General features: G+C 38.5%; 1 protein-coding gene across 3 annotated transcripts in view; it reads left to right on the top strand.

Annotated features, from left to right (window-relative positions):
• The window catches only part of arap2 (ArfGAP with RhoGAP domain, ankyrin repeat and PH domain 2), a 139,663-nt gene that overhangs the window by 57,338 nt on the left and 69,694 nt on the right, over nt 1–12,631 (top strand). For all 3 annotated transcript variants that reach the window (XM_032583558.1, XM_032583559.1, XM_032583557.1), the window contains exons 10-13: nt 181–287; nt 5,164–5,363; nt 11,259–11,344; nt 11,543–11,725. In XM_032583558.1, the coding sequence (XP_032439449.1) occupies nt 181–287; nt 5,164–5,363; nt 11,259–11,344; nt 11,543–11,725 (576 nt within the window). The remainder of the gene's footprint in view (nt 1–180; nt 288–5,163; nt 5,364–11,258; nt 11,345–11,542; nt 11,726–12,631) is intronic.

Below are 12,631 nucleotides of genomic sequence, written 5' to 3'. Positions count from 1 at the left end.
GGGGAATACAAAAACACTGAAAAAAAGAGAAAAAGATCCAGCATGATTTTTAGGATTTTGCCATAATCATACATTAACTTTTTAAATGAACTCTTTTTACATAGTTAATTTACTATTAGCATCAACATGGCACTATGGCTGATATTTTTTCTTCTTCTGTGTGTTTTGTTGTTTTCCCAGGACTTTCGAGCAGGGCTTGGTATATGCGAGGTGGAGCTTACTGCTGCCAACATTAAAGAAATGGACCGCAGAGGCTTTGAAATCAACACACCTTTCAAAAACTTCTGGTAGGCTGGCTCTACCTTTGTAGTTTTATGTGTGTGACCGCTGTATCTGCATGACATCTTGCTTCATCTCCTTTGACCGCCAATAAGTGATGGAGGGTTGTGCAAAAAACATTTGCCACCTTGCAGATTTTTTTTTCTTTCTTTTGTGTCACACATAAATGTCTTTGATCGTCAAAGAATGCGTAAAATAAAACTAATTTACCAGGCTGGGGAGAGTTATAGAGCCCTTTCTAAGGATTTGGGACTCCAGAAACCCAAAGTGAGAGCCGTTATCCGCAAATGGAGAGACATGGGAAAAATTGTGAACCTTGCCAAGAGTGCTAAAAATTTGGTAATAAACGTAAAACAGGAATGAATTTGTCTGATTTAATGTCGGTGAAAAAAAAGTTAGTCTTTTTATGCAATGTGTAAAATATCATATTTCAGCTGATGATGATGTCTCACTTAAGGTTCTGACCTTACTTTATGATAGAGCTTTTTTTTTTATCCGACAGTAAGAAATGTTGACAGCAATAAGATAAACCTTTGTAAGGCAGGCTCACTTTGATGAGAAATTTGGCATGAAATGAGTTAATAGATCAAGGCAATTACTTTTTCATCTCATTTTAATTCCCCAGCCAACGCTTACTGGATGTTTATGTTCCTCGAAGCTCATGCGTCGTCCATAGTCCTTGTGCCAAAAAACAATCTCACACATTAGCTCTGGAACTGTCCAATCAGTAAGTCACTTTCCCGCCTGCGAAACTCCACTTTATCTTTTGTTGTTTGTTTTAAAAAGACCTGAATATGAACATAGGAAGTCATTGATTTATTTCTAGAGCCATCTGAGCAGAACAGGAGCATCGTTAAAAACAAATCCATGCACTGACAATGCAAAAAGAAAGAAAGGGGAAAAAAAAGCACTCCATATGCTGTCCTTTTGAGGTGTAAAATGTAAAAATAATGAGCAGGCATGTCAAAAAGTTAAGACGCTGCTGTAGTGAGACAAAAGAGAATCCTAAGTTTGCTTTTCCTTTATTGATCAGCTCTTCCTGTCAAATCTGTCTCAGGAAGCGCCTTGTGAAATCACCGTGCCCCACACCCAGCTTATCGATCAGCACGTTGTGCGCAGTACACGAGAGCCGTGTCCTGTACAAAAACCGCTAATTATTGATCAGTGCTGTTTTTCTGAAGCGTCCTTTGAGAGCTTTGTGGAGGTATCTCTGCCTCTGTAGAGCTCAGAGCCTTTCAGGTGACTCCCGTCTCCGCCCCCCTTCCCTAAGGCCCACAATCAATGGGCACGCCGCTTGTTTGTGCCGTAATGGCCCGTTTAGAATACAAGCATGACAGCTGCCCGGAAAAGAAAGTCCAGCTTGTTTGTTTGTGTGCGCTTGTTCACTGTTTCTCCCTTCTTTTTTTTTTTTTTTCTCCACGTGTAAAGATTTTTTTTCTTCTTTTTGGCCTTGTGCTTCTAGCTGTATTGTGTATCTGATCGATCTATTTGTGGCAGCTACCTTAATACTCCCGTCGTTGTATGGTTGCTTCGTTAACACACCAGTCGTAATTGTACCAGAAGAAAAGAGATGGGGGAAAAGAAAAAAAAAAACACACAATTAGCTTGCGTCTGCAGAATAGTTTTGATAAGGTCATTGCTAAAAGGGTTTTACTCTTTACGCGATTGTGTTTGTGGATCGAATCGATTGGTGGCCCTGCGAGCGTTCTCCCACCTGCTCAAGGTAGGGATTAGAGAGAAACTCATCTAATCGCTTTAAGCTGTGGAGACTCACTTTGGCTTTTCCATTGTTTTGCAGCCTTTTAGTGGACAAAGTGTTCTGTCCGAGGTGGGGAATGCAGCAGCCGACTTTTTAGGGCAAAACAAGAACACTTCATAGTCGGTGGAAAGTTTGATGAACCAAAGACATTTAAATTTAGATAGAACAAAAAAAATAACATCTGTTTGGACTGGGAAACATCTGTTTAACGGTTGCTGTTGGCAAGACTAATCTACTACTACACCACTGATTTTGTGCCAACTTTAAAGATAAAGGACGACTTTTTAATACATCAAAGTTTTCCTGTCTGTGTTCACAAACAATTATGCAGACATGCGAAAAGCTTTCACCATTTGCATTAAATAGGTCTGTTAGGATGTTGTCTTGTCATTGAAGGATGTTGAACACAGTTGTAACTAAAAAATCTGAAAAGAGAAAACTGTTCAGCTTCTCAGTATCAGCAGCAACGTGACATTTAGTTAGTTGTGGCGTACCTGTAAACCTAATGAGTCCGCAGTTCTCTCACCACTTTGTAATGTTTTGCTGTGAACTCGTCATTTTGTTCTCCTCGATTAAAATGTAGAAGCCACTGTTTTCAAGAATAAATTATCCATTTTTATTTGTCTATAAATACAAGCGTTAATGCAAAATTTCATTCAGTCAGTTTCCACTGGGATTCTATTTATAACACTAAGGTCAATTCAGCTTGTGATGTTAGTCGTTAGTTTGTCTAAGGAGACTCGACTAATTGCATTGAGTCACTGATTTGCATCAATCCCTCCTCCTGATTGAGCTTGTGGCGACAGTTGGCAATTGGTTAATTGCCAACGTCCTTTAATTGATTACCTGGGTGTTGTACGCCATCTAGTATTACGTCCACTGAAGTTACTATACAGTTAAAAATTTTATCAGTTTATGAGCAATTAGAAGTGAGTTTAAAAAGGTCGATTTTTTTTTTTTCTTCTTAAAGGTTGTTACGGTATTTTCTGTTAAAGATCTTCTGTAATATTTTTTCTCAGGGGGAAAATTGTAAATTAGATTAAACCAAAATGTTATTAAAATGTTCAGAGAGGTGGTGGCAGTGAGGAAAAGCTGTTCTGTTCTCATTCTTGGTCATATGTCAATGCCAGATAAAATGTATGAAGGCAAAGACAAGTTGAACTGTGAACATTTTGTGTGAAGCCAATTGAAGCTTAGATGGCATTTATAATTTTTGCATGAGCAAGTTTATTTTAAAAATATGTATTCCACTTATGTGTAGGCTCCATTTTTTAAGTTAGCATAGTTTTAAGAGAAATGTTTTACATCAATTTGCAAATTTTAGTGTGTCTGTTGGGGAAAATACACAGTTTGATACGGGTTTTCTGGCTAATTAACAAGCTAACATTTCTCAGGTTTACAGTGTTACTTTTTAAAGACAAACTGGCAAAAAATTCTGTACAATGAGCACATTTATTTTAGAACTGATGCCTCTTCCACCCATACGTAGCCTACACCTTCTTAAGGTGACAACAAGCAACAAGCTACAAGAGTTAGCATGTCTGTTGGCAAAATAAACATCCTACTGCAGGCTAGCAAATGGGGGAATATAAATAAACGTGTTAATTGGCAAGATAACATTAGCTTGTTGTCAGGCTCATTCTGCAGGGAAAGATGGTTTATTTTGGAACCGTTACCTCTTCCACCACTTTGTATTTCTACGCTTACTGTATCTGAAAGCAAAAACCTGCATCAATCTGTGTGAGTTAGCATGTCTGTCAGTAAAAGAATAAACCAGTTAATTCATGAGGCATGGAAAGCCTCCAATGTTACTTTATAAACAGAATGATGGCAAAGTATAACATGACAATCTGTGTACTTTAAAACTGATACATTCTCTATGTGCACATCTGTTTTAAAAGCATTTCAGTAAAGGATTCTTGTTTGTTTTACATTCAGTATTAACAAATCACTTCTGACCGATCAAGGTTTCTGCAACTAAAATTGATGATCATTGTTCATGTAGGTACAAAAATACTAAAAGTATTACTAAAGCAATAATAATTATCCATACCATTGCAATCCTTAGCAAACTCTACACGCTTTAATGCAGAAAAAGCTATTCTCTATTATGAAAAGAACAAGAGAGATTTCCTAAAATGGGAACTGATACCTTCTTGTAGTAAGGGAGGGATTTGTGTGTCTAACTGGCTAAGTGTCGGCATTCACTGAACTCTTAGATTACTTTCAGCATTTATAGTGTCCCAGATAATTACTTCTTAGAGCTCTGTGCCCCCTCTTCGGTTTTCAGGCACACATTGCTGTAGTTGAGCAGTCTTCTCCTGGGTAGAGGCCAGTCGGCACAGGACGGCTGAACCCAATCAACCTATCGATCTTTGGTGGGTTGCTTGGGTGAGGTTGACCCCCAGCTCCACATCCCCAGCCTCAGGCGAAACTCCCACCTCCACTTGCTTCTCCCCCCACACCCATAAACAGACTCCCCTCCTTCCCCTTCACATTCTTCATCTTACTTTGCACCGGGTGCCAGGTTACCATGGAGATCTGTGGTTCCATTTCTCCTCTCTAAGTGCTTCTTTCATTCATGCTCTCGGTCTCTTCTCTCTCAGTTTTATATTTCTCTCTGTTCTCACTGTTTGTCTCTTTGTCTTCAACCCCTAAAAGCTGAGTCATCACACACTGATTTCATACCTCCTATGTTTCATGCTTATTCATTTTCTTATCAGTTTGATTTAATGTAACTATTTAACGGTTCTCAGTTTTGCTCACCTTCATGTTGCAATAATATCCGAAAAGAAACGTGAGAAATGTGCTACATTAGAACTTTATAGATTGTCGAGTTAAATGCTGAGACAGATTGATTTACTTGCCCCCCTCCATTGCTTCTATCACTTTCACCTAATCTATCGCAATCACACAGAGACGTCCACACTTAGCAACTGCCTCCTGAAGCTGCTCCAAAATACTGTTTGTATACACACACACACACACACACAGCATACGCAAACACCACTGCCTGTCATTCTGCTAGTGGCTACTATGTTGTTTAATTGCTGTCTCAAATCAAATCAATATTTGTGAGGTTATGTGTTGGGGTCAGGGCTAAAGAAAAGAATTGATCGTTGCAGCTTTGTGGCAGACTCGGAACGGGAGAAGGAGGAGTGGGTCGAGGCGATCAAAGAATCAATCGCGGAGACGCTCTACGACTACGAAGTGGCGGAGAAGATCTGGTTCAACGAGGCCAATAGGAGTTGCGCCGACTGTGGCGCGTCGCAGCCAGAATGGGCGTCAGTCAATCTGGGTGTGGTCATCTGCAAGAAGTGTGCAGGTAAGAGGCACACTTATGGAACAAACTTTTAGCATGTTCTCTATTATCTTCACAACTACTAGTATTATAATATGTCTGATGTGTCTAGACATATTTCATGTACACATGAAGGGGAGGTTTTATATATCTTCCAGGGACATAGTGCCATTTTATAGCACGATCAAGTAACTATGTTACCTCCAGTCGTTATAAAAATGCATAATATCTCCAGTATGACTTAAAAGAGATTTGACTTCATAATTTGATGCCCAAAAATTGGCCTCCGTCTCTTTAAGAAGTTCTGGTTCTTTCCGACACTCCACCTTCAGCACGGCATCACTACAATCCTTCTCCATTATGCCATTTTACAAACATTTTTAGGGACTTTGTACTGAGAAGAAGTAGTTCTCATGATGAGCTCAGCAGACTCACAGTTCCACCAGGTGTTTGCTAATTGCTACTGCTGCTAGTCTGGAGGAGCTGATTGAGGAAGGCGTGCTCGGCGTAAGACTGAGCTTTGTGTAAGCAAAAAAGGATTTCTAAGACATGCAGTCAAGAATCAAAACAACACTCCGGGTATATTTTTGATGGGTGGAAATAACACCATGACATGACTACTTTATTAAAACGCAATAAAGTAGATTTTACATAATACTTCCCCTTCAAATAAAAATATATAAAATGAAATGCAATATGTCAATGCTTGACTGGTGAAGATGGTAGCACTGTTGTTTTGCAACAAGACGGTTCAAATCCAGACCTGGGGTCTTTCTGCATGGAGTTTGCATGTTTTTTTGTTTTTTTTTTGTGGGTTCTCCTCAGGTACTTTGTGCTCCTCCCACAGCCCAAACATGACTCTTCTGTTACTAGATTAGTGCATGATTGATTGTCCTGTGTGTCTAATCTCTCATTCTTACTGCTAGCTGTCATTTTAACAAGCTCATTTGCCAGTGGTCACATTTTTAAGGCAGACTGGTGCAACTTTCACTTTGAATTCATAATTTATTTCATTGTTAAATAAGTTGACTAACTTTTTCCGAGGTCAAAAGGTACTTTTTGTTTAATGACAGAAGGTGGATTTCCATATTCTCTTTATGCACTCAGGTCAAGACAAACATATGCTGGCTGGTGGCCCACATGCTGAAAAACTACATACAGTCCACACAGTAAAATAAAACATAGACTCCTATGTAGAAATCCTCCTACGTAAAACTTGAGTGTAACCGTGAAGGTCCCTGTAGGTGAAGACCTTCCGTCTCACCACCTCGTATCTTCATCTTAACCGGGATAATAAGCAACAAAGTAAATACTTGCAATTGAAGGAGTGAGGTTCTTAATAATGCCCTCCACAGTTGTTGGCTAAGATGTGAACAAAGCGCTTAAAATAAGTTGTAGTTATGGAGACTTGATGACCCCAAGATGGTACTCTTTGCTGCAGTCCTCCAACTGGTGGCTATGTAAATTTCTTTTGTTTACTGCTTCATCTGGTAAGATAACCTTTTCTTCTCCAGCCTGGTTGTTTTTAAAGTTTTAAAAGTTTTAAATTGTGTACCTTGACTATCAATTTGAACAGGTTTACATGAGCAGTTAGTTTATTCTAGTTATTTCCTAAATTATGAGCATCAATCTATGTTTGTAGTGCTTGCATAACATGTTCTTCTTTTTCTTTTTTTCCCTGTTTTCTTTTTCTTTCTAGTTTTGTGTTGTAGCTTGTAGAAATGGGCCTCTGTCAAGTAATTTTTAAAACCCATGGAAAAAGACAATAATGTCTTCTCAGAGACATTATGATCAACTTTAGAAAGAAAAACTATTGGGATTGTTAGAGATTCCAATAATTGTGGCATGTGATTTTACTAAAAGAGTTATTCCTTCCTTTGAGTAGGACTGTTCATCTTCTCACCTAATAAATATTCATATTGTATTTTATTATTATTGTAAAATATTATTGTATTTTAAGTATGTTTACCAGAAGAAGCCAATATTTCTGGAAGGTGAAAAAACAATAAAAATACACTTTACAAAAAGATTAAATTGATGCCACAGAAATACATATTGAACTTTTATGTACTAATCACAGGATCAGACACTGTTTAGTTAAAGAATGCTTAATTTGTGAAATATGGTCATCTGAAATGTTAAAATATAAAAAGGTAATCACTAGAAGTTTCTACGGGGCATTTCAAATGATTTCTAGAAAGACTAATCAGCGTTTTACATTTTTATTCCCATATACCATGACAAGCAAGTTAGTTTTTAGTCCATTAAAACTTTTCCAAGGTAATTTTACAAAATATTAAATTGGTGCCACAGAAATATTGAGAAAAGTCATAATTTTAATAATCTGAAAAATGTTGTGTTTTGAAACAATAGTTTCAAAATGAATCAGAATCCTGGTACACTGAAAATATATTCAAGCTTTTACTCAACTATTCTCTGTAAATGTGAGGTCTTAGGCCTCTGCTGACATGTAATCTGACCCCGGGGGTGTTTTGGGGAATAAGATCTCCGGTGATAAGCCACTTATGGGAGTTGGTGTCTGGCCTGTGGACTCGCTGATCTGTTTGGCAATGCCGGATAATTCAGATGAAATGACAAGAAAGATTATGTGCAAGAACTTGGGGGATCCCAGACTGCTACTTGACCTGCTAAACATGATTATTGTGAGAGAGTGACGGACGGAGTGGACACATCCCTCTTTCCACCTCCAGATTTCTTCCCGTCATACTTAATGCGATTCTTCACCTCGCCCGTGTAATTGGTACACATCAGATAGCCAACGTCTTCTTTCAAACACTTCTAAATGGTTTCATTTTGCAGAGGTGTTTAATATTACATTTTGTCGACACGCAGAGAGCAAGAGGGGGGAATATTTGCAGTTAAAGGAAGCGGCCCCGGTCTCCTGAAATTATTCTGTGGTCTGTTTGGAATACCAATGCCTGCTCATGCTTTTAATTAGGCCTCTTAAACTTTATTGTTACGGACAAAAAAAAGAGAGACACTGAACAAGAGGGAGAGGTAAGAAGTAATGAGAGAGCTAATGGGGAAAAAATGATACAAGATTGACTTTCCCCTTTTGTGCAAAGACGGAGTGAATCCTAATGGTGTGTAACTTCACTCGTTGATGTTGAAGAGTTTTCTACTGGAGTATTTTGTTATAGTTTGCAGATTTAGATTACTATAAATTGTGAATTTGTGATTATTCCTGATGCTTATTTTTTTTTAGGAAATAAACATAGCCAAATTTTTTCTATGCTTCTTTTAGTCATCAGGTATAAAATCAGCCACACTTTTCTTGGATAACTTCTGCTGATGCTTGGACACCATAGGATGTTACGCCTGCTGCTGCCCTCTCAAATGCTGCTGGTTTTCATACATTTAACGCAAGATGCTACTTCACTGATGCCGAGCTTGGTCGCTTGGCTCAACAGCTACTTCTGTCAGTTATTGCTTTTTATTTGGTCTACAAGTATTAAATTCACACATTTTTCAAAAACCTTTAAATGGGATTTGCAATTTTCCAACCAGCCATATGTAAATTCCCCAGAGCCATTCAAATAGTTTTAAGTACAAAATTAAATAGACAAACAGTTACATTGTAGGAAATTCTAAATGTAAGGTGAAAATATTACTTGACTTTTTCTTTGCCAACCCCCACTCTCCCCTCAAGATGACTTTGAACTTTCATCTTTTGCACCCACCACCACCACCAGCACCTTTCAACACAAGTTTTCCAATAGAGATGGCGCTAATTAAAGAGTTTCACACTGCTACACTGATATGTAATTTCAACAAACCATTAGGTAGCTCATAAACATGTCCTTACTTAACAGCTGCCAAGATAATCTTGGGTTTATCCATTACTAACTTACCCCTCGTCACCCACTGAAGGTGCAAAAACCTCAAACTTGCTCCCTGCTCTGTTCTGTTGCACAAATCCCCATGAAAGTCTCTGACAGGAGGTGAAATCTTTGGAGGTGGCTGTCTGCTCTGTGTTGCTTTGGTTCCATGGGAAAAATGAAGACATTTACACTCAGCTTTTTATACAGAGAGATCTCACTGCTTACCCTGAGGCTTGTGCACGCTTTTTTCAGCTTCATTAACTTTACACAAGTGAAAATGGTCCTGTGGTGTTGCACGGCCCAGTGGACGGTGCACTGATGTTGCAGTGCAGGCGGCTTCATGAGTAAAATGGCTTCAGTCCTTCACAGGTTAGAGTGACAAAATCCGACTGTATAGATCTTATTTGTCAAATTGCAGATCAGAAAGCCACTTGCAGTTTTATTTCAACTTTTCAAGTCGTATTGAACAACCTATTTAACCAAAAATCATCTATTTATAATTTATGTTGTAATCTTCAGAAATAATTATTTAGTCTGTTTTAATACATTACACGTGAAGCACACTCCTCATATTTTATCTCCACACAGGGAAACTCTACATTCAAGCTCAAGACTGTAATTACACCCCCACTAATATTTGTATTAATGTGGTTTTAGAAATTAGCACTTCAGTCACACACTTCCAGCCATCAATAAACTTTTGGCATAATTCTGGCTGGACGTCTCAGCACTCTTCTTGGCAGAATCGGATTAATTCATTTAAATTAATTTCCTGGCACAGACATGGCCCATGAATTTTCACCAGTGTTGATGCTGGGGCTTTGAGAAGGCCATTCTTAATGTCAGCCTAATCCTTCCCAAAGCCAATTTTAACGTGTTTAGTATCATTGTACCTCTTGGAACTACTTGTAAACACTGAATGTCAATGGATATCTTACATTTATTTACTTATTTATCTTTTGAGGTTGATCATTCAGATTGGACCTTCTTAGCCCATATGTTCCATCTAAATGTTGAGAGTAGAACATGATTCTAGCCTGATTCTCTGATCAGAATCAGGCTAGAATCATGATGATGGCATCAAAAGGCATTTGGTTGGATTGTGTCTAATTACAGCAGATTTAACCACCTAGAGTACTACTAAGGTAGTTTTTATAGATATCCATCAGTTTTTCCACCCTGACGTGGTGTAATAAAAAAGGATGCAACTTCTGATAGTTGTGTTTTATACATGTGCTTGGTGTAATGATTGTGTATCTAATTTATCAATATGTGAGATTATATGGCCAACATTCATTCGTAAGAAATTTGCCTCGTGTTGGTTCCTCTAGACATCATCAGTCTAATAAAAGAAAGTGATGCCAACACGAGGACTAGTTATCAAAAATGTCTCGCGACTAAAATTGTGAAGTGACAAATAATTTAGTCTTCTTTTTCAGTCTGTGCCATCCAGAACTGTGTCAAGATGTCCTGTCACAGCTCACAGCCCCTCATTTTCATTCACAGCTGCTCCACTTCTGAATAGGAGACAGTAATGAGATCATGCCAAATCTCAATCTAAAATTATCCACCGTTACTCACAGGACAATAATTCACAGTCACACATACAGCATGCATAATGTATTATGCATGTCCGCTCCGTCTTTGGCCACAAGCAACCCCAGAAGCCCCCCGCTCACCCAAATAAACAGGCCGACCAACAAACACAATGAATTACTCATGATTCATTAGCAATTAATGGTCCTCATTCTCTGCTTTCATTTCCAATTAGGGGAGCTGAGGGGACTAAATATGTTGTGTTGTGAGTGAGAGAATGAGCTCGCAGTCATGCTCCGTTTTCTCCGTCTTGTAACTGCCTGTTTATTGTTTACTCCATCACCGGCAGCATGTTTGTGCACGTTGAGCAGATTGTTGTGCATATATGCTTCTAATAATTTTGTACTTTTATGTGAACTCCTCAGGAACTAAGGGATAGCCTGGTAGCACAATATTCTCAGCGCATATTTCAGACCTGTAAAAGATTTTATGAGCTTGTCTGTCTGTTTGCATTAATAATTGTGTGTCACCATTTTGCCAGGACAGCACCGGTCCCTTGGACCAAGTTTGTCAAAGGTGCGGAGCTTAAAGCTGGACAGCAGCATCTGGAGCAATGAACTTGTAGAGGTATTTCATGAAATTGTTGCTGAAAAAATGTCTAAAAGTTTTCCTTGCTGTGGCAGTGTATACACATCTGAGTTACACTGTTTAACAGGAATACAGAAAACAAAAACAAAGTTTTTTGTCTAAATTAAGACTTCACACATAGTGAAGAGACCTCTACTAGCAGTTCTCATCTAATCAAATTGCTTGTTCATCTTGCAGCTTTTCCTGGAGGTGGGAAACCAGAATGCTAACAGTTTCTGGGCCGCTAACCTCCCCTTAGAGGAGGAGCTTCACAGCAGGGCCTCCACCGAGCAGCGTGCCACGTTCATGCGCCGGAAGTACAGAGAAAGAAAGTACAGGAAGGTCCTGGAGGACTTTCATGATCTGGAGGAACTCAATAAGGTAAGCGCTTCATGGGAATGTAGCAAAGAACAACTCCAGGCAGCAGCGGCATGCAATTTTATATGTACTTTCTGATGCTCTAGTTAAGTCCCATTCTTCTCCTCAGTTTGCATTTTAAACAAAAAACATTCCGTGATGAATTTACTTTGTCTTTCCTATTTTGTTGTGAAGCGATACTTAATGGTACCCACCATAAATCTTGCAAAATTTTATAAAGCATAGAACAAATTCACGCAGAAATGGTTCATCAGTGGAAGAATCGACCTCATTCAATGGTCACCTCATGCCTCAGATGCAAGTCATTAAAAGAAAAACCTTGGGGGTGGGAGGAGTTGAAGAGAAGAGAGCATAGGAGAAAATCAGTGGACAGAAAATCCCTTCTTTTGAATACATGATTCTAAGATAAAAATAATTACTTTTAAATCTTTCTACATATCTGCAGACAATTTTGAAGGACACGTGGTCACATGACCAGAGTTCTTCTGAGTATGTTCATTTTTATATTTTTTAATTAATTAATTAAAACGTATTCTTTAGGAATTTTCACTTGTAATTCCTACAACTGCATGAAAGTGTCTGTGAGAGCGCTTTTTTTTTTTTTTTGGTCAGCCAGCATGGTAGATGCTGGACAGAGACAGTATCAGTATGTGTCATGTACAAACGTGCCTGATAACATTTTGCTCCTTGTTGGTGGATATCGTCTTTTTAAAACCTTCATTGTTTATTTGACTTGTTTTATAATATTAGTTGTTCAGTTTTAATGCAAAGCATTTAGTCAGACAACAATCTTGCTGCAATAGTTTAATTTGTTGCTTTATAAATCTGCCGTATGGGGTATATTGCATTAGCTTGAAGAGACCCATACTTCCTTGACCCCTGTGGCAATCGGTAGATAAGGGCTTGATT

This window comes from Xiphophorus hellerii, chromosome 14 (genome assembly GCF_003331165.1).
Source record: "Xiphophorus hellerii strain 12219 chromosome 14, Xiphophorus_hellerii-4.1, whole genome shotgun sequence".
Classification (NCBI taxonomy): Eukaryota; Metazoa; Chordata; class Actinopteri; order Cyprinodontiformes; family Poeciliidae; genus Xiphophorus; species Xiphophorus hellerii.
Note: the sequence above shows the minus strand (reverse complement) of the source record. Positions and strands in the feature narration are given on the sequence as shown.